The 26304-nt window shown below is 32.7% G+C and overlaps 1 protein-coding gene across 1 annotated transcript in view; it reads right to left on the bottom strand.

The window, feature by feature from the left end:
- The window catches only part of ARHGAP15 (Rho GTPase activating protein 15), an 871958-nt gene that overhangs the window by 211814 nt on the left and 633840 nt on the right, over positions 1–26304 (bottom strand). Inside the window, exon 12 of the mRNA XM_074215108.1 lies at positions 20086–20106. Coding sequence (XP_074071209.1) covers positions 20086–20106 — 21 coding nt within the window. The remainder of the gene's footprint in view (positions 1–20085; positions 20107–26304) is intronic.

Genomic DNA, 26304 nt, shown 5'->3' with positions numbered 1-26304 from the left:
TATAGAGAAAATAAAATAATTTCAAGTTAGAGTGAATGCTAATTCATGAGAGGATCTAGAAAGACCTTGTAGCAGACAATGGCGCTTGATTTGTCCTTTAAAAAAGGGTAGGTATTCCTTAAGGAGGTAAGCATCAGTCAGGTTTGTGCCAAGGTAGGAGATGGGATGAATACCAGTCAGTTTGCCTAGAATGGAGGATTTGTAAAGGTCAGTAATATGAAAAAAAAAGACTAGAAAAGTAAATGGGTATCAAACCATGAAGGGCTTATATATTGAACTAAAGATTTTGAATATTATGTTAGAGGCAGTATGAAATAGAGAATGACCAGGATCACAAACTTTTATTTTTTTATTAACCTTTGAAAACAAAAACTTGTCATTGAAGAAATTTCTTATTTTTTTGCAACTTACTAGCAATTTTATACATTTTTTTTCCTTTCTGCAAAATGGGTATAACACAGAGGTATAGTGACCAGGTTAACTAATAGACCTCTTTCATTAGATACTTGGAAAATATTGGCATTTGTGCAAAAATTGGTCATTTGCATATTCCTGCATTAAAGGACAGAAATTTATAATAAGATACCTTCCTTATTCAATGATTGCAGAAAACAGACCACATCTGCAGGATAGCAAACATTGTTTCTCCTCTCCAGATGTCTGTTTTTCCTCCCAGAAGTTGGAGAGCATTGGACAAGCAATAACAGATGATGAACACATGCATAACTACAAATGGGCAAGCTGATTGTTTTCAAAATTGGTATAAACATTTGCTCTTGGGTTGAGATTTAGCCCATAGCAAATCTTTACATTTGTGTTATAAACTCCTGACAAAAAAAAATGTTTATAATGGAAGTGCTGACAGTGTGAAAATGCAGTTATGGTCAGGAAAGCAGTTGTTTAAAACTGCCTTTCTGAGCTTCCATATTTACTTCCTATCAATGAATTAGTTGTCAATTTCTGCAAAATTTTGCAAGTCAAAAGAAGAATTTGACAATTGTTTCAACGGGAGAGCAGAAAACTACTTTTTTGCTTGTAAATACTGATTGTAGTATAGATCCAAACTAGCTCCTTAGATGTGGTGAAAGAGGTATGACAAGCTCACTGGTGGATACAATTTGCTTTACTGCAGAGGACAAAAAAGCAAAGGAAGGAAGGAAGGAAGAAAGGAAGTTGGTGGCAGTTATTAAGAAATACATTGCCCTCTCAGACCTTGTCTGTATCTGACTGTATACAGGGAGTGTGTTGAACTGGGGAGTAAAATAATTTCAGTGAAATATTTGGTTTGATTAATAAGCAAAAGATCTGAAACCAGAGATAGTGGCCTTCCACAAACAGGTCATCGAAGGCATTTGACCCCTCATCTGGCTAACCATAATCCATCTCTACACAGTTGAGTAGCAAGGTTTGCCTTGTTTTTTTGTTCTAAGGGAATAATGCCCATTAATGTATATTAATTTAATAAATTTACAAAAAAAGATGACATTGGAATTTTCCTCCTATTTCTTTCATGGTCAAGGGAATATTTCTTCAGAAGGATTATTTAAGTGGAGAAACCAGGGAATTTTCTAAATAAGTTCCAACCCATTTATAGTCATTATAACTATTAGATCATATGCATTTATTGCATTGGCCTAGATTCTTTAGCTAACAAGGAAAAATACCTGAAAAAAAAATCAGATTTAATATAAAACTTGCATTACTTTAAAAACCAGGATTTTGTTATCCTAGGACTACATAAGAAAAACAATTATATCAAATATAATATATATATATATATATATATATATATATATTATATTTGTAAGTAATGCTAAAAGATCTCTGATGGACCGAAGTAGAAAATAATTAATGGTTTATCGTCTTCCCAAATGAAATCTTTTTTGGCTTCTACTGTTGCAGTAATTGCTTAGAAGACTGGAATGGGTTCTTTGTTTCTAACCCAATGATTCATTTAAAGGCAGCACTGTAATACCACATAAAATAACCATAATAATTTGTTGTAATTTAAGAAAATACATCTTTTAAAAAAAGAAAGCATCTAACAATCTAGGCATTGGTGTATTATTCCAATGATCTAACCATCAGGACTGTAATAGGAAAACATTTAAATATACCTTCTAATAAGTGTGTTGCTTTTTTAAAAAAAACTACTTGGTGTTATCCTAATTAACCATGCTCAATTGATTGCTTTCAAAATAAGAACTAAGAGCTCTCATCTAGTCAAGTGGAAGCTAATTCAACTCTTACACTATGGCAATGATACATTTCATACACACTCACACACATAGCAATGTATATTGGGTATTAAATTAGTCATAGAGTCCTGATATAAGTTAATGTAGTTTGATAGTCACATCTATAGATATATAGAAGCATTAATTTTTTATTTTGCTTTTATATGAGTAACTTAACTGTTCTTTTTCATACTAAGGCTGTATGCTTTGTGGAAGTTATTGCCCTGGAGGAGTCATTATTAATATACTTCACAAATATTTGTTGAATGAATGAATGAATGAATGAATGAATAAATGGCTATCCTTAAATTCCCCTTCAAGTAAAAATGCCTGTTTTTACATGAACAATAGCAAAGGAGCAAATAGAATAGAAGCAAAGCAAAAAAAGGAAAGCTAAAAACAGAACCAATTCTTGTCAAAATATAGGCTCTCTCTTAGTCTTTGATTTTTAAAATTACTTTTAGTATCATTAAGTATATTTAGCTAACTATGCATTACTTGGGGACTAATTTATATGGCTTATGCATATGTGTCAAGTCATATATGTATGTATATAAACATATACATATATGGAAATAAGAAAATAACCATTTATTAAGCACCTATTATATATTGCAGGCTCTATGCTAAGTGCTTTGCAAATATTTCATATTTAGAGATAGAAAGATAGATAGACACATACATATTTCTTTTCATTCAAAATTCAAATAATTTAGCTTGTCTGTGGATTTTCATTATATCACAGTATCTCTGGACTGGATTAGAGATCATCTGGTTTTCAACCCCATATGTCCTTGAGTAGGGATCTCTTCTAAAACAGCTCAGACAAATGACCACCTAAATTCTACTTGAAGGCTATCAGTGATAAGGGAAACACATTATTTCCCAAGAAAGCCCACTTTACTTTTAGACAACTCTAATTGTTAGGAAGGTTTGACTTAGACCAAGAAGAAATCTATCTCTGTGTAACATCTATCCATTACTTCTTCTTGATTCATTGGGGAGGAACAGACCAATCTTAATCCTTCTTTCACAAGACAACCATTTAAATACAGCTATCATATCATGTCTAAGACTTTTTCTTTTTTTCCCCTCCAGATTAAATTTCCCCAGCAAATCCTCATTAGATATGGCTCCAGTCCTTTTACTATTTACTTTCTTTGCTGTCATCATCTAGACAGTTTTCAGTTTGTTAATGTCATTCTTAAAAGGAAATAATCTACTTCAACTCCATAGTGAACTAAACTCAATTTTTTTCTCTACCTATATATGTGAATTAATAAGTGAATGAATTAATCTATATAAATACATAGATTCATAAAGAGATATAGTTTTGTATTCATATAAAATGTTACACCTCTATTCTGTTCTTACATTATAATTATAGTTATAGTTGATCCTTTGATTCTAGGTATAGGAATTTATATTTTACCCCATTAAATTTTGTCTTATCAGATTTGGCAAGCTAAATTATCCTATTGAGATCTTTTTGGATCCTGGCTTTGATATATCTTTGTCCATTAATTAAAAATATTAGTGAGCATACAGTTAATGCATGTACTTCTTCCGTTAATATACATAATTGAGTTAGCATAATATGTGGATAAATGTCTTTATCTTCAGAAATAGTAATAGTAATATAAATAGAAATGTATAGTTAAAGTTAGACTAAGAGTTTTAAACTTTGATTCTTTTGTGAAAAAACAACAAAAATGAAGACTCACCCTAAAACAAATTAGGGCAAATGATGAACCTTATTGTCGGTGACAAAAAGCAACTTTAGATAGATACCTTGGGGAATCATCCATAAGATCCCCCTTCACCTTAAAAATTATAGGTAGTTTGTAAGACAGAAAAGCAGAATCTTAACAGGAATAGTTCTTGCTAATAATAATAAGTAATTGATATTGATAAATATCTTGTTTAGTATGAAAAATAAAATTATCATTTTATCATATTTTCATGAAAAATTATGTTTAAAAACCAAAGAATATTGGATTCACTATTATAATTCATGAAATCTAATTCCTGATCTGCCAATAGATACTTTTTCATTTGTCTTTGAGTAATTTGTTTAACTTATCTGGGGCTCAGTTTTCTTAACTCATTAGTAGAGGCTATTTTACTTACTCTGTTTTATGGAAATATTTTAAGAATGATCTAAGAAGTCATTTAACCCAAGCTCCATTTTATAGATGAGGAAACAGAAGCCTGACTGTGGTAAATAATTTGACTACGTTTATATAGGTAATAAGCATCAAAGATAGAATTTGAATGCAGGTCTGACTCCAGAGTCAATTCCACATTATACCATATTGCCTCAATTTTGAAAGCTATTTGTACATGTAAAATATCATTATTATCCTGTATATTACAAATTTCAGGATTTCCTGTCATACAACCATGCATATTCATTCAAACTTGAATTATTTAGTCACAACACTGTAAATAATCTTTAGCTTAAATTGACTCTGCTTTTGATAGTCAAGGATTCTTTGCTGAATATCAGTCAATGTTACCGTTTGATTTGCATAACAGGTAAAATAATAAAAAACATGCCACATATAATACTCAAGGCAATTATTGAGGAAATGTTTGAGATATTTTAGCTCTTTGAAAATTCAAGAAATGTACAGTAGCAAATTTTCTCATCTATTGTGATAGAGAGAATAAATGATATTTTGCCAAAAGGACAACTTGTACAAACTAGATCTACAAATAGAAAATAATGATAACTATGAAAGATACTTAATTTTGACATGATAGTATCACTGGATCCTATTAACTATATATATATATATATATGTTCAGTGATTGATAAATTGCTGTAATAATAATAATAATAACTACATGCTTGAAATTTAAGTGAATTTAATGTTTTATATATACATATATATATGTTTTGATCTGAGAATCTTTTTACTTTCTTGGATCATAGGTATTTTCTTCCAATCCTTTATACAGATTATTATGCTTATAATAGTGGATAGTTCAAAGGAAGAGAGAGAAGGAGGGAGGAGGGCAAGGAGGGAAGGAGAGAGGGGCAGAGAGAAGGAGAGGGAGAGGGAGAGATACTTTCTAAGAAATTGGTCTAAAATTTTAAAACAAAATTGAATTGATAAAATGTGATGTCTTTACAATAGCAATTGGGTAAATGACATCTCTAAAAATATTCCAAAATATGAGAAAACAGGTTTATTATTATCTGTTGATAAATTATTAGTCTAGCCATACTGGAAAGTAAATGGAAACTATGCTTACAAAGTAAGCAAATTGTGCTTATTATTTTTTGACTCAATTATGTCACTACTAGGTCAGCACTTAAATCACAGAAAGAAAAGGATCTATAATTTAAAACATTAACAAACAGAAAAAAGATTAAATACACTTATATGTATAAACAGATAATTTAATACATACACCTATATATCTACATTTATAGATGTTTGTATATGCCATACACAATGGGAAACTAAGGAGGTCTATTGGATAGTGGCTAAACAAATTGTGGTATGTGAATTTAATGGAGTATCAGTGTGCTATAAAACAATGATGAAATAGACAATTTCAGAAAAAACTGGGAAGACTTTTATCAACAGATGCAGAAGGAAATGAGCAGAAGTAGAACAGTTTTAGGATGATTAATAAATATTAAAAATAAAAATAAAATAATAAAAACCAAATATCCCAATTTATAAATAATTTTCATTGTTGTTGTTGATATTTTTTTCAAGACACATTCTTGCATATGTTTGGACTTTTCCCTTTTGGGGGAGGCAATCAGGGTCAAGTGACTCTCATGGTCACATAGTTATTAAAAGTATGAAACTGAATTTGAACTCAGGTCCCCCTGACCCCAGGGCTAGTTCTCTATTCACTCCTCCATTTATTTATCTCTGGACTTGATTTTCAAATTTTAGATCAACAATATTACAGTTGGAAGGAAATCTGAGTTTGCCTGCACTGTTTATATAGATAATAGTTTTTAGTAATCAGGGAGTATTTTAGAATTAATTCATAATCATTCAAATGGGAGATTTTCCCTAAATGTGAAGCCTAATTTAAGACATTTACATTTTTTTCCCTAGGAGAACTGAATCTTGTTGGCAAAATATATTATATATTTTTAAAAATCATTAAAAACTGAAGTTCATGTTAATTTTTAGTAACTTGTATTCTTTTCTACCTTTTTAATTCTGTTTTGTTTCCATTGTACTAGGTGAACTAAGATGTAGTTCCATATACAAGATAAAGTGATCCTTGAAGTCAGATTTGAACTGTTCTTCTAAGACTGATTTTGATCCTGGTTAATGCCTCTCTTTACTGAGGTATTATACTGTAGATCAAATTCAAGATCCTTACTCTCTGTTTCAGTACCTTTCTTTGAACAGGTACAAAATAAAATGACATTTTATCCATCTTTTTCTTCTAACAACATTCTCTTTGCTTCTTTCAAAGTCTATTGTGATCTCATTGTATAGTTAAACTATATCTGTCTCTGAACTGTTTCCTAAATTCCTCCCAAGTTAGGCCACATACATAAAGCTTTCTTACATCCTCTGCTTTATTCCTTCCACAGATTGATCAGAAGTGAGTAGACAAATTCTATTCACTTTTACCTGTATAAAAACGAAACTTTGCCAACTGCTTCTTAATTCATAGTTCTACAAGGCACATTAGTTTTGTCAATATCATCTCTAAAAGGAAAATGCTTATATTTTTATTCCAATCATTTATTCTTACCCAAACCAACTTACTTTCCTAATTATATTTATTTATTCCTTTTTTAACAAATACTTATCATGTGCAAGGTGTAGTGTATATCTATATATCTATACCTATACCTATACCTATACTTATACTTATACCCATACCTATACCTACACCTATACCCATACCCATACTCATACTTATACCTATATTTATCTATATCTATATCATCTATCTCTATCTCTATCTCTATCATCATATATCTATATCTATATCTATATCTATATCTATATCTATATCTATATCTATATCTATATCTATCTATCTCTATCTCTATCTCTATCTCTATCTCTATCTCTATATCTATATCTATCTATATTTATATCTAATCTATCTCTATCTCTATCTCTATCTCTATCTCTATCTCTATCTATCTATAGCTCTAGCTCTAGCTCTAGCTATATATATATCTCTATCTCTATTTCTATCTCTATCTATAGCTATATCCATATATTTCTATCTCTATCTATATCTATGTATAAAATACTGGGATTGGAATCAGAAAGATTTGTCCTCCTGAATCCAAATTTGATTATCCTGGGTAAGTCATTTAACCCTGTTTGCCTCAATTCCTCAACTGTAAAATGACTTATAGAAGGAAATGTCAAATCACTGTAGTATTTTTGTGAAGAAAACACCAAATTGAGTCATGAAAAGTTGGACTTGACTCAAATAACTGAACAACTATATATGTATATGTATGTATGTGTATATATATATATATATAAATTTATGTATATATATTAATAATTTCTGTGCATTGAAAACCTATTCTTCCATCAATTGATCATCTTCAAACATGAGATTTATCTTCTTCATTTTATTTTATATCCATATTCTTTACCATATTTCTCTTATTCACTTTTTTCTTTTCCAATATATTGGCATCCTATTCAATCACAAAACCAGAGAATTTTAGAACTGAAAGGGATCTTAGGAAGAGATCTCTAGTTCACCATGTCATGGGAAATTTTGTAATTTTTCCAAAGGACAAACAGCTCACTAGCCACCAAGATATAGATGAAATTCATCAACCTTTTAATTTGCCTCCATTTTTTTTCTTTATCACTCCTGTAAATCACCAGGTAAATCTTCCTAACTAGTGACTACTTTCCCTTTTCATTGCTTTATCATACAAAACCTTCAACTGTTTGTTTATAGGTTGAGGTCCAGATATCTTTGTGACACTTAAGATATTTCATAATCCATTTCTACCCTGTCTCCACAGCTTTATCTCCCACTCCTCTTCTGCATAAATTTTATGCCCTAGCCAGGAGAGTCATTACACTATTCCCTATCATTCTATTGTCATTCCCACTTCCAAAGTATAACATCCTATATGCCTTTCTTTCTGTCACTGAGACTTTCCTGAACCTTCATTAAACTTTCCCTGACCATTTCAGAACATTTTCTCCTTCTTTGAACTCCTATAACATTAATACCATCCCTTAGGTGTGAAAGATTATTTTCTGTTCTATGTGAATATGTTTAGTTTACCCAACTGAATTGTGACATAAGGATGAGAATTTTCCAGGAGCTGGGAATTACAGATATACATGCTGGAAAAGAGCTAAACCTGTCAAATGTTGTTCTGACATGTTGCTAGATGTAAAGGTAGAAGGGACTATAGGAAGGAAGGAATTTCTTCATTCTATAGAAGAAACTAAGTCTCAGAGACATCAACTGACTTTCCCAAGGTCATACAGGTAGTAAATGGCAAAGATGCGATTTGAACTGAGGTCCTTTGATCAAAGTCCAGCATTCTTTCCACTGTATCACACTGCATCCCAACTCTGTAATTCTCTAAGCAACTGATTCTTCTCTCATATTTAATTTGTTTATATTTTATTCATTACTATGACTGATACATTACAAACCATGAATTCTAGATGCCTATAATTATGTTCCCTTATATTATATACTTAACGTAAATTGAAATTTCATCTTTTTTGTTTACTTGAATTTATATTTTATAAAACTGTATCTTTCTTGCAAACTTATAGAGTGTATTGCAATCAATGGTACCCAAAAGGATAATGAAGTTAACTTGTTTCTTGTAAAAGCCTCAGGCTCAATATTCAATTTACTAAGCATTCATTAATCTCCTACTATATCCTAAGTCTTTTGATATATGCTTCACAATTATTATTTGCCTGCCCTCAAGGAGCTTTAAGATTATCAATAAAAATGATTCTTCCCAAATTATCTCCATCACAGAGTAGAAAGCAAAGTTTGGATAAGAAAAATGTAAAATTTCATATCTATCTAATCTCATATGCAGATAGTAGATTCCAACTGAAGGGAACTTCAGTATCTATTACTCTTGTTAGCAACAGTAGCAGTTATTGACTTATACTATAATCTTGCAGCCATTCATTATGTAATATTATATACATGCAGAGCAGGAGACTTCTATTAAAAGTCAAGATGTCTCTTATTTATATAACCCCTAAAGCACCAATGATCTGGCTTTCTCATTACTATGCTCATTTGCCAAACATAGTAATTCTTAACATTGGGAAATCCCAACGTAAGTGCCAAGAGGATCAAAAATGGAGTTATGGAATCTCTCGATTAATAGTGAACACTATTTAGCAGAACAGTGATAGCTTGGAGTAGAGTTTGTGGTTGGATTTGTTCCACTGCAATCAGAAGTGAACCTCCATGGTGCTAGTTTTAAAAGCTAAAAGGCAATCTAAGTAATTCAGCCAGTCAGGGGTAGGGGAACAAAATGGGAGAGTAAGCACAAATGGTATCAAGTCCGTCTACATGAGAAAGATGATGCTGGGAGCACTGAAGTAGGAATTTGGTAGCAGATGTCAAGGTCTGCAGGAATTGTCCACCAAGCTTTATTTGGCACATATTCTGAAACAACTAGAATGAACACTTAGTGTTGTAATTTACAAGTATATCAGTATCAATAAATCAGAATCATATAAGCAGTCATGTTTATTATATTCCTGTTGCTTAATATTCATGATAGTAATTTATTTTTATAGTACAGTTTCACTGTTATCTCCTCTATTGAGCAACTTCAAATCAAGTCAGTTATATAAGCTGGAGTTCAGGTAACCCTTTGAAGCCTATAAAAGTTGACTGGCACAAAGAAAAGACACCCTTCTTTCCTGGGTCTCTTTTCCCCAATAATATTTTACTATTACAATGGGGGAGGGTTAAACTTTTTCAGACCATCTCAAAATTTCCTGCTGTTTTACCCTATCCCACCCATGGAGTAGAGGTGACAGTGAAAGCAATGAGCATCTCATTCAGATGCAAACCATTGAAGAAATAAGCAGAATGGTTAACTCTACTATTTATAGTAAGGAGAATTTAATTTCCCTTGTTTTCTACATAAATATAAGATTTATGTGAATAGTGCAAAGTTAAGCCATAATATTACTCAGAGAGGTAAAGTACAACAGTGGCTAGGAAGCTTGCTTTAGCATCATATAATCAGGGAATCTTGGGTTCCATTCCTCAAAACTCCTACTGATTGAGTCACTGTGGATTAGTCAAATTAGTCAAATTTTATCAGAATCCCAATCAACTCTCTAAGATTATATATATTATAGAAGAATTTCTTAAGGTCATGTAGAAAGAATTTCCATATCAGGAATAATGAAATCACAATGTTGACATACACATAAATATCTATGTATATTTGCACATGTATATATGTACATATGCATATATGCACATTTATATGTATACATACATATGAACATATATATATGTAAAAATTTTGTTAGACACTGTTGAACTTTGCATCTTAGAATATGATTCCTGTTATCCTTCCCCTTCAAAAAAGGTTGATACTGTCAGTAATAGGAGCAGAAGGCAACTCATTTAGATAAAAGCAACCTATAAATATGAATAACAATGAGTTCTTCTATGTATTTTCAGAGTAACCACAATTTCAAGTTCATTCTTTAACTGGTTTTCCTAAGAACTCAAAAACTTCAGGAATTTTTGTTCCTGACAACTTCTGCTTAATGGTGGAAATCATAAAAAAACCCAATAACTCACTTTCTCTTCAAAATTGATAGGAAGAGAATAATATATGACCAGTTATAGTACATATATAATTATTGCACTGTTTTTGTAAAGAAGATTCTAAACACTCTTCCCACAAGCTTTAAACTTATTTTTTAAATATATAACCAAGATTAATTTACAAATCATCATTATAAAAAAAGGTTGCACATGTGAAGATAATTATCTGACAGAATAATTCTCAAATTACTAAAAAATAATTGGCTAATTTCACACACAAAAGAATTGGATGTAGTCTCAAAGCTATAAGTGCAATAGGTATATGCTTTTAAGGGCTCAAAAGGTTGAGAGTGACTAAACATAGATTCTTTGAAATACTCGCCCACTCAAAGGGGAGCTCTAACCTTGAGGATAGTTAAAACATTGCTGTTTTCTATTGTATGAGGTCTGGCTAAAGATGGTCTTTCAAGTTCATACATCTCAAAAGTTCATGCTTTCTAAAGTTTCTTATAGAAACAATCTGTGGTATGTGGACCTCTGAGCCTTGCATAATAGAGCATGTTAAAGAACTTATCATGCAAAGACTTATATTAATTGATACAGAGTGAAGTAAGCAAAACCAGGAGAACAATATATGTAGTGATTACCAGACAACTAAAACTGAATATGAAGCATCAATCTTGGCTCCAAGAAGAGTTAAGAAAACTTTTTTTTTCAGAGGAATAATGGTTGGAACACTTGGATTTAGGAAGAGCTGCATAAATATCATGACTCAGTAACTCCATGAATGATGTGACCATGAGCTAGTCACAGCCTCTTGAGTTTTAGGTTCTTAATTTGAAAATTAAGAATAAGAACAACCCTATGGTAGTGCAATTGTGAAGATCTAATGAGATAATAAAAATAATCTTGGAAGACCTTAAGACAATGTAAACTATGTAAGGTATTATTACATAAACTTTAATATGATTATTTTTATTACTTTTATCATTATTATTTTGGCAGAGAAATGAGAATTATAGGTATTGAACACTGGATATACTGATAGTCCCTTCCTCTGTTAGTTTTGATATTTTTCTTTGTTAAAATGGAGGATTCATTGGGTAGGGGCAGGGCAGGTCTGGAAATAACTGAAACAAAAACTATTTACAAAAAATATCATTTCACAATATAGTTTCTCAAATGGAGGCGCATTTGTAGTCAAATTAGGCCAATATAGTAGTAGTTTAAAAATGTCTTTTCACAGTATTCTCAGAATTCTAGAATTGGAAGGAGCTTTGGGGATCATCTGTTCCATATCCCTATCTGTGTGCCAAGTCTTAAAAAAAGCCAGGTAAACCAGAAGATAGAAATGAAGAGGAAGAGAGTATCAGGTCTGGGAAGCAATTGGTTAAAAAAGCATGGAAATGGGAGATGGAGAGACTTGTTTGAGGACCAGAAAGAGGAAAAAAGTATAAGGAGACTGGAAAGGTAAGAAGTCAAGAGAGGGCTTTAAAAGTCAAATAGCATTTTATATTTAAATAATAGGGAACCACTGAAGTTTATTGAGCTTGGAAGTGACATGGTTAGACCTTTGCATTAGAGAACAGCACTTTGGATTCTGAATGAAAGACAGAATAGATTAGGAGTGGATGAGGCAGGGAGACCAATAAGACAGCAATTCTAATGACTGTCATAGTGAGGGCCTATACCAGGGTAAAGTCTATGTGAGTGGGGAGGCAATGACTTGAACAGGAGATGTCATGAAGGTTAAATGTCAACAGGTTAGATATGTGAGTTGTGTGAAGAATTGGGAATGACAATCCAGGTGGTGGATTTGGATGGCTCAGATGACATTGCCCTTGACAATGATAAGGAAATGCAAGAGAAGATAGTTGGGGGGGAAAAAGACAAAGAGTTGAATTTGAAATAGAAATGTTTTGAGTTTGAAATGACTATGGGACTTGAATCTATGAGAGGTCCAAGAGGGACCTAATGATTTAAAATTCAAGTTCAGTAATTAGATTAAGGCTGGATATATAGGCCTGAAAGTTATTTGCATAAGGGTGGTGATTAAACCCATGGGAATTGATGAGATCACCAAATGAGAAAGTATAGAAGAATAGGGAACAGAATATATCCTTAGGGAAGATTCATAGTATGTTTTGTCCTTCATTCTCAGAGACCATCAGGCGGGTGATGCCATTACAAGTGTATATAACTTGGATTTAAGTGAGGGAGAGCTATACTAAGTCACCAGCTTCACTTTTTCCTCCAGAACCATCTGGATCCAGTGGCCAGTTAAGAAACAGGCTGACCCGAATGAAGATTAAGAAAAGAAACCAAGAAAAAAACCTTGAAATAGCTAAGAGAAAAAACTAGATCAAGCAAGTATTAACTATAATCTTTACCTTTGAGTACAAAGAGTGATCAAAAAGTCAAAGGCTCCAGGGAGGACAAGAAGGATGAAGATAGAGAAAAGGCATTTTATGTTTGCCAATTAAGAGTCATTGAGAAGTTTTAAAAGAGTATTGCAGCTGAATGATGAGGTTGGAATTCAGGATGGAATGAGGATTTTATAAGTCATTGTGAAGAAGGATGTGTAGGTAACAAATGTAATTGGATTTTTCAAGGTGTTTGGCCATGAAGAGAAGGCTAAAGTATAAAGTAAAAATAGGGATTGGTCAGATTGAGTGAGAATTTTGAAATGATGGAGAAGATATAAATTTATAAATATATATATACTCTTTATAGACCTCAGGAAAGCACTCAGTAGATGGGGAAAAGTTAAAGATTAGAGAAAGAGCAGGGATGATAGGGAGGGCAATCAGCTGCTATAGATGAGATAGAATAGCATCTAGAGCATATGTGGAAAGGTTTGTCTGTTAAAGATGAAGGAACACCTCTTTATGTGAGACAAGGGTGAGAGGAGATAGATATGAGGATATGTCCAAGTGATGTGAGATAAAGAGAAGAGGTATACTCAGAGTAAATTGTGAGGCAAGGTCTTCAACTTAAAATGTTGGGGATCATGGGAGAAGATAGTCAGATTTAATACATTTTCTTTTTTTTACTTTTTTGTAAGGATGGCCTGTCCAGGACTATGGGGCCAGGTCTCTGGGATGGGATGTGGGCTTGGGGCCTTCTGACCCCAGGGCTGGTGCTCTGTCCACTGCACCACTATGCTGCTCCAGAGCACATGTTTAAAGAGGGACATAGTGAAAAGAGAAAGAAAATATAATAATTGGTAGTAGGGAGAAATGGATGGAGGGAATTACAATTAGCAATATTAACTGTGGAAAAATATGGAAATAACTTCTCTGATGGATTTATGATAAAGAATGCGATACACTCCAGAGACAGAGCTGGTGGTATCAGAACACAGACTGAAGCACATTTTTTTTTCTCTTTCTTTCACTTTATTTCTTGTGAGGTTTTTTATTTTTGTAGGGGGGAGGGGGGATTATGCTTACTCTTACAACAATTCTATTTTAGTAATGTAAAAATAAATAAAAATGTAAATTAAAAAATAAAAGATTAAAAAATGTTGGGGAAGGGGTGGTCATAGGAGGCTGCTGGACCATGAAAAGGTTTGGAATATAGTTTGGTAAGTGCAAAAGTGAATCAATTTGGGAGGTGAAAAAGGATTGCTTAGCCACAGTAAGGGGCCAGTTGAAAATTATGTAACATGAATTTGTATTTTGTCCAGTCAGCATGATTTCCTGATTTTCTTTAGTTCTGTTTAGCAGTATCTGATTATGAACAGAAGTGGCAGATGGTGGGTATAATATAAGGCTGGAGTCTGGCAAGGCATGATCAAGAAAAGAACAAAGGAGCAAGGAACTTTAGAAGATAGCGTAGAACTTACATGATTCAACAGGGGTTTGAAGTAGGCAAAGAGTATAGTTAATACAAGGCTAATGGTGCAAGAACTGAAGACTGGAGGGACTGAGGTTATAGTGAAGATAAGAACAGGTTTAGAGGGCATCAACCAGAGAGGAGGATGGAATGAAAAAGTGTTATGTTCAGATAAAGGAAATTTGAAATTCATGTATATCTAAATGGAACACTTGTGGATGATGGCAAGATCAAATGTATGACTAACTGGAGTAGAGAATTTGGTCAAGGGAAATGAGTAGATTAAGGAACTGGGTAGTGTGAGTATTTGGGTAAAATATCAGTATTGTACCTTCATGTACCCTACTATGAGGCAAGGAGTTGAGGTAGGTAGAAAGATTGTGATCCAGGTATTGAGCTCTTTGAAGAAAGAAGGAGTATGTTGAAGGGTCAGTGAACAGTAATCTGTCAGAATATTGCCTGGGTGAAGAATTTGGATTGAATGAACCTCAAAAGAGGAGAGATTAGTGAATGATAGTGGCAAAGGGGGAATATAGGAGTGACAATCTGAAGCAAGAAGTAAGCTGACCTGCCTAAAACAGCCAACAATTTAAGGGTAGAAATGAAAGTATAAATAGCATTGAACAGAATAGCAAGGGATATCAGTAGGAAGGAGCAAAGTCTCAGTGAGAGTCAAGCAAAAGGGAAAGACTTGAGATGACTTGTTAATTATGGAGAAGGTATTTCAAAGAAGACAGAGGAAGAAGTGGTTCTCTCTGGAGTGGGACACAGGATTAGGGAGTGGGACGCAGGATTAGGGAATGGGTTTGAGAGGGATTAAGAGTAAATGTGGCATGGAGAATATGGTTTATATTATGACAGAATTCAAATATAATCAGAATCACCAGGATGGGGAGAGTATGAGGAAGTGAGAGTGTGTAACTCATTGAAAAATAAATCCTAACAGAATATTAATGACTGGATAGAGGTCAGTTGAGTGAAGGAGGTGATTAGAATGTTCAAGGCTCTCCCTTGTGAGATCCAGTGGCAGATGATGATATAATGTCCCACCAGGTATCCAAGTTGGTATTGGTTACTCTCCTCACAGCAAGAGATCAGGATCACTGACTTTTCTGAAATTATATAGAATTGCTTGGGACACTAAGAGGATAAGTTACTTTCTCAGAATCACACAAGTATGATATTTCAGCAGTGAACTTGAATCTAAATTTTCTTGTTCTAAGACTAGCTCTCTATGCATACTACTATACCTCCTCTCAATTTGTGATGCTACTAAATATATCACATTTAAACCAATAAGTTGATATAACTAAGGTATGAAACTCCTTTTAACTATATTGTGTAATGATTTAAAAAATTATTTTTATTTTTTCTAAAAAGGTTTGAATCTATCCCAAATGGGCCATTATTTTTCTTGTTAAAAAAGCATGAGGTAGCTTAAACTCATGGAAAATTAATATTTTCAGTTTAGCTACATTAATATTAAAATATCTCTTATTGTTCACTTTACAATTTCCAAAACAAAGCAGTTTTGTTTTTGAAATCAAAATCCTTCATTTCTTCTGCAAAAGTGTAGAATCTCCCATGAATTTATTATTCCCCAAAGTGTAGGTAAAAAATACATCAGTAAATCTTTAGGGAAAATATCCATTCTCCAAACTAGTTGACATTTCTCAGCTTGGGTGTTCTGCTTTTCCAACATAAGCAGAATTTCTATTGGGAGTTTATATTGCCACAGTATGCATGATGTTTAAAATTTAACTCTAAAGATAGTAGAATGAGAGGAAAATCACAAGAGGAAAAAAAATATCTTAAATTGGACTCTTAGGTGTCAGAATATAGTTCTTCTAATGAGAGAGAAGAAATTGAATAGAGAGAAAGATTATTTCTCATTCCATTTAAAATTTAGGAACAATCCATGAAAAGTTTACATAAAATTCTTTTTTTTTTTTGTAAATGGTAGAAAAAAATCCATTTCTTGACTTCTTTGCTAAAAGAATATCTGGTGTCCATTGAAAAGAGGGGGTTATACTGACTTTGGGGCAAAGGGTTTGTACAAAGGTATACATGCCCCTACATTTCGACCTCTTTTACTAAGGTCAGCTAACCTTCATAACATCAAGAAGGACTTATGAGATAATCCTATTTTACAGTCAAGGAAAGAGACACAGAGAGATGGCATGCCTGTAGAAACTCACTCAGTTTGAGCACCAAGCAGCAGGATCTTAATTCAAACCCATTTCTTCTGAATAGAAAATGAAATTTCACTAGAACAATGTAATCTCTATCCTACTCACAACTTCTCTGTATCTTCAATCACTTTTTTCTTTACAACTGTATCTGAGAAGAAAGTGCCCCTCCTTCTAATCCTTCCATCTATGTCCTGGAGTTCATCTTCTATCATTCTTAATTTCAACAGAACTTTGCTCATCAGTTACCTTTTCTCTTCCCTTCCCATTCCTTTTTTTCTCCTTTTTCTAGCCCTTCTACCTTTTCTCTTCCACATTTTCCTATGTCTGCTAGATATTTTCTCCTAGAGCATTAACCTCATCGTGTCCAAATGGAACTCACCAATTTCTCCACTAGTTTCTCTTCCTATGTACTTATTTCTGCGTACCTATCCATTATTTCCCCAGTTATCAGCTTGGCACTGGATTTGAAACCAGAGAACTGAATATGCTTCCCGTGTGATCTTGGAAAAGTGTTTTAAATTTTCTGGACCTCAGTTTTTTGTTCTTTAAAATGAAAAGATTGGACAAGACAAATTTTAAAGGTTCCTTAGGGGTTGTATCATGAAAAGGAAACTCAAAATTTTGGCAACGTTTATTGTATGGGAACCTGGATCTCCTACTTCATTGCAGCCCCATGGGTATTTTTTTTCCTGACTGATGAGGTGAATTTATTAACTGATTGCTAGAGTTGCCAAAACAACTCATCATAAGTAAAATTGCTTAAAGTATAGTTACCTGCTTTTCATTGAGAAGGAACTCTGTTTTCTTTTTAAGTAAAAGAACAGAATGTAGGTACACTTAAATGTATATGATTCATGAAGTCTGACTAATCATTCATCTAGAAGAGCTATGACTTTACAAAATGACCCCTTTAAATATATGATGGAGTATGGGAAATAAAAATTCTCAGAAAAAATGTAATCTCTATTTTAAGGTTCAACATTAGTTTTGATCATACAGTTCAACTTGCAAAGAAGTCTCTGTTAAACAGACTCAAGTAGACTGGGGTACAGTTTATTATCTAGCACTAAACTATTCTTATGAAGACACCTGTGCAAGCCAGTTGGCTCTAGTCATCTCTCTCTCTCACTCTCTCTCTCTCTCTTTAAAAATATATTTAATTATGTATATAATTAGCATGAGTTAAGAGACAGGCCAGGCACCTACCATAAAATTTCTAGTTTGTAAAAAAAAAAGTTACAGCAATGAAAATTACCAAGTCAGTAAGAATTTTAACCTGCTGTAAAAACTTGTATAAGACTTCTTTTATATCCAAACTTAGTTTTATTTTAATTTCAACTTTCCTAGATTTAGCACAGAACACCCATATTATTTTTACACCTCTCTTCCCCCCAACAAATGGTCCTTTAGATTCCATTTTTCACTTTCTCTGGTATTAAGGCAATTTGTCACTATCATACTTTTATGTTCAGCCACCGTTTTTTAGTCAAGTGTCTTGCAAGCTCTGTTTCTTTTCTCCCAAGGAGTGTCATAACAGAGTTGACGATGCATCAGAAATAGTTTGACCAAAGGGCAATATAAAGTCAAGAGTAAAGAAAATATTTACAAAGATATTTGACTGGGAATTTTTTTCAATTACCTATTCAAACAATACTTTAACAGCACAATGGTATGATTACCATGGAGAAAACCATTAGAGCATGCAACTGAGAAATTGTTTCTCCAAACTACAATGTCTTTAGCTGTCGTCTTTTGTGTATGAAGATGATGTTACTGACTAGCTGACAGCTGGACATGTTGTATGAGTTCCTTTTCACTAGTGAGGATGGATTGTGCCAAGCCATCAATACTACCTTGACTGATTCACCTTGTGATCAACGGAAAGCATTTGTGAGATGCCTGCTCAACATAAGGGTGACTGCCTAGCTTATGAAAGGTTTTCTTTGGATAAACTTGCCTTTTGCATGTTCAATATGAGTTTATTATATAACAAAAACAATGATAACATTTTATTATTGTTAGCACAATAATTACTATTATTAAATGGTCCTGGTACAGGTTGTTCCTTTATGCTTAATATTTGGTAGAGAAATGTATGTACATACATAATATAAGGTAGAGGAAAAGGTGGGTTTGGTGGATAAAAAGTGGGTTTTTTAATTGAAAAGACATATTGATCTCCTAGATCTAGAGGCTCACCAAAACCATTTCTGAGACAACTGTAACAGTATAAAGAATGAAGAGAATGACATATACTTCACCCTTTTCCCACAACAACAACTCTTCAGCTATGTCTCTATAGTTTGAGATCTTTACATTCCATGTAGATTGGGATGAATGTAGTGACATTTGTTAAAATATTTGTTCTCCAATTTACAAGGATCAATGTAATATACAAATGATTTTGTGCAGCAGTTTTGTACATGGTGATACTCTGGTTCTAGTAAAGTTCTCTTGTTGAATTTTCTAGGAAAGTTTAGGCTTTATATGAGAGAACTTGGAGCAATGGATAGAAGCTGAAAACAGATTTAGTTTTGATAATAATAAACCTTCAGTTTGACTTGTGTGAATCGACGATATTCTTGTTCACATATAGGTTGAATTAAAGACCCTGAGATTCCCACAAATTCTGAAATACTGTGACTGTATTCATAACCCTTAACTTATTATCTTCAAAATTTACTATTAAAAATTTACTATTAAATTTAAAATTTACTTAAATTAAATTCTTTTAATTTAATTTAATTACTTAAATTTTAAAATTACAATTAAAATACTATTAATCCTGTTAAATTTACTAGAAGAACCAGATTTTTTTTCACCTGATCTTGTAACTCAATCAGTGAAGGGAGGTCTCAATGTGGGAACTTTCCAAGAACTAAACTTTCACAGTTGTGCAATTTAAAATGTTATTGGTCTGTGGAAGTAGACCGATGTGATCCCTGGATCACATGATCACTAGATGTAAAAATAAGAACATAAACCTTGATCATCCTGACTCCAAGTCCAACCTTCTATCTACTGTAGCACACTTTCTCCTCATGAAAAATATAGACTCTGAGTCTATGTATTCCATCCTATATGGGTACTAAGCAAGCTTTCCAAGTACCAATTTGACAAAAACATTAAAATTTGTTCTAAAATAAAAAAAAATTGTTCTAAAATAGTAAGGTGGTACAGTAGATAGAGCACTGGACTGGCAATAAGTAAGACCTCTCTCTGTTCAAATCTCCTTAACTGTGAAAACTTGAGCAAGTGACAACCTCAGTTTTCTAAAATGTAAAGTGGATATTAAAAAAAGTGACTGAAGATACAGTGGATATTAAAAGCGACACTTGAACTGACCATTTTTTCATTCCACTATTGCTACATGATCTGTACACCTCTTTTTCTGATCACATATTTTACTCATAGTCATTTGTTACAGTTCCACTTCATAGTCTTTGTCAGAAATATGTCATAATTTAATGATAACCCCAGATCTGCTGCTTTGGGTCACTTATAACATTGATTCTTCTGAAACTTCTACAATGCTATCAGAAGAATTCCTGTGATAAAAAGAAGGGGTTTTGCACTGAAGAACAATTTGGAATGGCTGAAAATTCTGCAGTTTCCCACATATATTCCAGTCCACAAACATCTTGCTGTTAAATTTTTGGCCAGATTCATCATTCACTTATAGTCCTGTCCCAGATATAAGTACTGATAAACTAATGCAAAGTACTATGCTTTCAATTGTATGTAATAATAATAATGAGATTTCTATAGAATTGCAAGGTGTTTTACAAATGCTTTACAAATATCTCATTTTATTTTCAAAACAACCATGAGAGGGAGATGCTATTTTCCCCATTTTTATATGTGGACATTGAGATTTAAGGAACTTAATTAGGAAAATAGAGCTAAGAAGTTTCTGAGGCTGAATTTGCCCTCAAGTCGTCCTAACTCCAGGATGAACATTCTTAACTACTGCTAGATGTATATCCATTTGTTTTTTCCAGTATGAACTGCTTGACAAATATCTTGTTAGTGTTTGCATCTTGTTGAAGATATTATGTCAGGTACTAGAACTCAAAGCAATCAACTCAGTTGATCTACTAACAGAGCTTCTGGAGCACTTCACCATTCAGAGAATCTCTCTTTTTGTACCTTTTAGAAAAAACCCATGATTAGGCTGACAGACGTTGGTTAATATATTATTTTCCTGTTCTTTGCTATAATTGAAGTTAATAATAAGAGGCTTCAATTCTTTTAAACAAATTATCTATGTAATTGCTTTTATCAAGTAATCTTACATGATCTTAACATATGCATGAAAAACTTTGTGAAAAGAGTGCCTTTAGGGCTTTATTATTTTCTGCCAAGTCAAATGTTATTATTAATGTTATTGTTTAGTGATTAGTCTTGTCCAACTCTTTGTGACTCCTTTTAGGTTTTTCCTGGCAAATATATTGGAATGGTAGACCATTTCCTTCTCCAAATAATTTTACAAATGAGAAAACTGAGGTAAAGAGAATTAATATATATGTCCAGGGTCCCAGAGCATAGACATTATCAGTCATAATAACTAGTATTATTGTTTACAATAGTAGTATTAAAATTAAATATTGCTCTAAATTATTAAATAATAGTTACTACTAATAGTTTGTATTACTTCTAATAATAGTGCTATTACTGATAAATCAGTACTAAAATTTAACTATTAAATAATGGTACTTTTACTAGTAATTAGTACTATTACCATTAATAATAATGGAGCAGCTAGATGGTACAGTGAATAGAGTGCCAGGCCTGACATTGGAAGACTCATTTTCCTAACTTCTTATTTAGCCTCAGACATTTACCAGCTGTGTGATTCTGAGCAAATCACTTAACCCTATTTGCCTCAGTTTCTTCATCTGTAAAATGTGCAAAATATCTGGATTATGAAATGGTCAAGCATTGCCAAGACAACCTCAAAAGAGATCACAGAGTTGGACAAAACATTTAAACACAATATTAATAACACTACTATTAATTATAATGATAACAGTACTAATAAATAACTTTAGAGAAAGTGGTGTCTGTGTTTTTCTGTTAATTGTGAAATAATAAAAATATAATATCATGTAGCAAGGACTTTTTAAAAATCTACCTATTTTTTGAGTATATTTCCACATATTTTCATCAAGTATACCCTAAAAATGTATGTAGCTCATTCTGTTAACCATGGTTCTGAAGCCAGAGTACTTGTGTTACCCTTCACAAAAGATGTGAATTCAAACCTGTTACTTCTGTGACCGTAGTCATAAGTCTTTTAACTTCTTTGGGTTTAAATTTCTTCAGTTGAGGTCCCTTCTAGCTCTTAGAGCCATGATACCTTGCAAAAGGCATTAAGATTGATCTGATTCTAATCTTTCTGATTTTCATGTCTTTCTTATTTTACCAGGCAATGAGGTTAAATGACTTGCCCAAGGACAGCTGGGTCATTATTAAGTGTCTGAGACCAAATTTGAATTAAGATCCTCCTGACTCCAGGGTTGGTGCTCTATCCATTGTGCCACCTAATTGGCACCAGGCTCTCGTTTTTTTTCTAAAGGAAAAAATATGAAGGACTGAGTTCCTGGAGACCATTAGAAGTCATTATAAAATTCATATCACTTTGTGTTCAATTATATCTTTGCAACGTTTTCCAGTTCTGATATCCTCTTCCTGGATATAGTTGTATTTTTTTCTAAAATAGTTGTGAACTTTAGGCCTTCAAAATTAATCATTTATATGTGACCAAGTAAAAGAAATTCATGGTGTTAGCATCCAATTATTATTTTAATTCATCAGTGATTTGCCTGCTATACATGAATGGACTTTTGGTTTCAAAACAACGTACTCCCTCCACTGATGAAGATGAAAAGTCCATCATACTGGAAATGTTTCTATGATTAAGGAAAAAGCCTGGTGTTATTCAGATAGCTACACATTTGATATCTTTCATTTTTGTCACCTCTTTTTTAAGTTCATGTCCTTTTCTAGTCATATCTGACTCCTTGAAAATATCTTTTAAATATTATATTTGCTAATGTTATAACTGTCTTATAACCAAAGTATTTTACCCATGGGTTTTGAGTTACTTGCCATTTGATTATTTTGAGATGGTATTATTTCATGATTTATAGCCATATAGTATTACCAGGATAATAGTAGCATTAAAGACATGGGACATTGTGGCACTTAGAAGTTTGGGATCATCATGCAGTTTCCCAAATGTTTTGTAATACTAGCTCCTTCTCCTGCTTAATTCTGCTCCCAACCTATTGTCCATCTGTACCATCTATCCACAATATTTGTGTTGGTTAACTAAACTGATGGAGTTATCAAAGCTTTATTTCATAGTCTGGATATTAAGTAACAAGTTTTTTGAGGGTAGGGACTGTCTTACTTTTATATTTGTATCCACAGTATTTACAATAAAGTACTCAATTTGTGCTGGTTGGTTGATTGATTAACTTTGTTTATCCAGTGTAGATAGTTAGAATGATCCCTATTGTATTCTTATGGATTTTCACTGAGAATTCATTGAAGCTGCCTGGCTTAATGAAATTAATAAAATTCCACCTGGTTGGCAGTTATCCTCTGCCACAATGTTTTGTAAATGAGCTTGTACTAGAAACACGTATTTGCTCTAATCTGTCATTTATCTATCTGCTGACATGAAGACGTATGACCTATTATAGTAGAGGGAAAAAAGGAGGGGGTGAGCATTTTGAACCATACTCAAAGTTAATTTAACTCAGAGAGGGAATAATATACATATTCAGTTGAATAAAGAAATCTATCTTTCCCTATAGGGAAGTAGGAGGGAAAGGGAAAAAGAAAAGGATGTGTTAGAAGGGAGGGCAGATCGAGGGAGGCAGTGGTCATAAGGAAAATAATGATGGGGAGGGACAGGGTGAAAGAAGAGAGAGGGAATATATAAATAGAAGGAAAATAGGACAGAGGGAAATACACAGCAATCATAATAGTGAATGTGAATGGAATGAACTCTCTCAAAAAAAGGGATCTGGATAGTAGAGTTGATTAAAAACCAAAATTCTACAATATGTTGTTTACATTTGAAACAGAGAGACATGTACAGAGTAAAGGTAAAAGACAGGAGCAGAATCTTTTATGCCTCAGCTGAAATAAAAAAAAAAGCAGGGATAGCAATCTAATCTCTAACAAAGCAAAATCAAAAATAGGTCCAAATAAAAGAGACAAGGAAGGAGAACTACATCTTGCTAAAAGGTACTGCAAATAATGAAATAATATCAATACTAAACAAATAATAACCAAGTTGTATAAGCATACAAATTCTTAGAGGAGATGATAGATAAGTTATAAGAAATAGCAAAACTATATTAGTTTAGGACCTCAACTTCCCCCTTTCAGAATTAGATAAATCTAATCAAAAAGTAAACTAAAGAAATAAGTAGAATTTTAGAAAAATCAGCTATGATAGACTCATGGAGATAGAAAGAAATATATCTTTTTCTCAGTGGTATGTGGCACCTCCACAAAAATTGACCATGTATTAGTAAAAACCTCACAGTCAAATGCAGAAAAGCAGAAATATTGACTTCATCCTTTTCAGATCATAAAGCAACACAAATTTTATATAATAAACAGTTAAGGAAAGATAGATAAAAATTAATTGGAAACTATCTAATCTTAAGAAAATGAATGGGTCAAAGAACAAATAATAGAAACCATCAATAGTCTCATCAAAGAATAACAATACTAAGCCAACATACCAAAATTTATGGAATTTGGCTAAAACAGTACTTAAAGAAAATTCTGTATCTCTAATTACTTACATAAATAAAATAAAGAACAAATGAATGATTTGGGCATGCATGCAATTTAAAAAACTAGAAAAAAGAACAAATTAAAAATCCCCAATTAAACACTAAATTAGAAATTCTGAAAAACTGGAGAGAGTAATAAAATTGGAACTAAGAAAACTATTGAATTAAAAAATAAAGCTATGATTTGGTTTTATAAAAAACTAATAATATATATTATATATATATAAACCTTTGGTTTTATTTGATTAAAAAAATAGAAAACCAAATTATAGTATCAAAAATGAAAAGGGTGAATTCACCACCAATGAAGAGGAAATTAGAGTCATAAAGCTATTTGTCCAACAGCATGCCAATAAAACTGACATACATAAAATAGATGAGTATTTTCAAACTGATAAACTGTAGGGTTTTCATTTATTTTTTATTTCTTCTTAAACATGACCAGTTGTTCAACAAAGGCCACACCTTTGAAACAAGGTCTGTAGGTGATCTAAAACTGTGTGATTTAATTGCTTTTGTCCCCATTTAGTCACTCCATGTTTGTAAGTAGGAGTGCTACATGAGATCTATTTAAAATGTTGGCCCATTTCATATGACCCCCCCCCAATCATGATAGTTCATCATCAGCTAGCCAATCTTCTGATGACAAATTTCTTTTTCCTTGGTCAAGAACAGTCCTCAGTGGAGAAACATATATCTGACTTGACCTAAGCTTTTAAAATTTGATAGAACCTGCCTGACTTTGAAAATCTGAGATCATCTCCTTGCCACTGAAAAATTTTTATGGAGGATTTGACCTATAATGTGGCTCAAACTGAAGGAAACTTTGGGGGTTCAGCTGGTAGAAATGAAAAAAGAGATAGTTGTTTGTGTATTGCCTCCTCCATTAGAATGTAAACTCCCTAGGGGCAAGAACCTTCTTTTCTGCTTTTTTTGATATCCTTAGTCTAATATGTATGCTTATTGCAGTTGCTGAAGATAGAGGTAATTTAGGCCACCAAATAGAGAGTTGGGGGAAGGTGGGGAATGAAAAGCAAAGAAAGATAAAACAATTTGTTTACTTGCTGCACCTATATAAAAAGCAGGAACAATTGCATATATACACAAAAGTATCTTAGGAAACCTTAAAACACAATATATGAGCATCTGCAAATTGATGCTTAGCAAACTGAGTCTACTGAGCAGAATCCTCTGCTGTGCAGAGGCTTAATCAGAATTTGGTGTGTTGGTCGCTTATTTTTGTGGTTGAGTTTAGATTTAGTCATTTTTTAAAAGAAGGAAATAAATTCCACTTTCCCCCCTCAGGTAATAGCATAAAAGAAGAAACCAACATTACTTTTTTTCTTCATTCCCTTCTCATTGCAGAAACAACCTGACTCTTTTCTGGGATTTTAGGGAAATCAGAAGAAAAATGTGGGAAATCATCTATGTTTGAGTGTGTCCCATGTGAGAGAG

This window comes from Macrotis lagotis, chromosome 1 (genome assembly GCF_037893015.1).
Source record: "Macrotis lagotis isolate mMagLag1 chromosome 1, bilby.v1.9.chrom.fasta, whole genome shotgun sequence".
Lineage (NCBI taxonomy): Eukaryota > Metazoa > Chordata > Mammalia > Peramelemorphia > Peramelidae > Macrotis > Macrotis lagotis.
The sequence above is the reverse complement of the archived record's forward strand: the minus strand, read 5'-3'. Positions and strand labels throughout refer to the sequence as shown.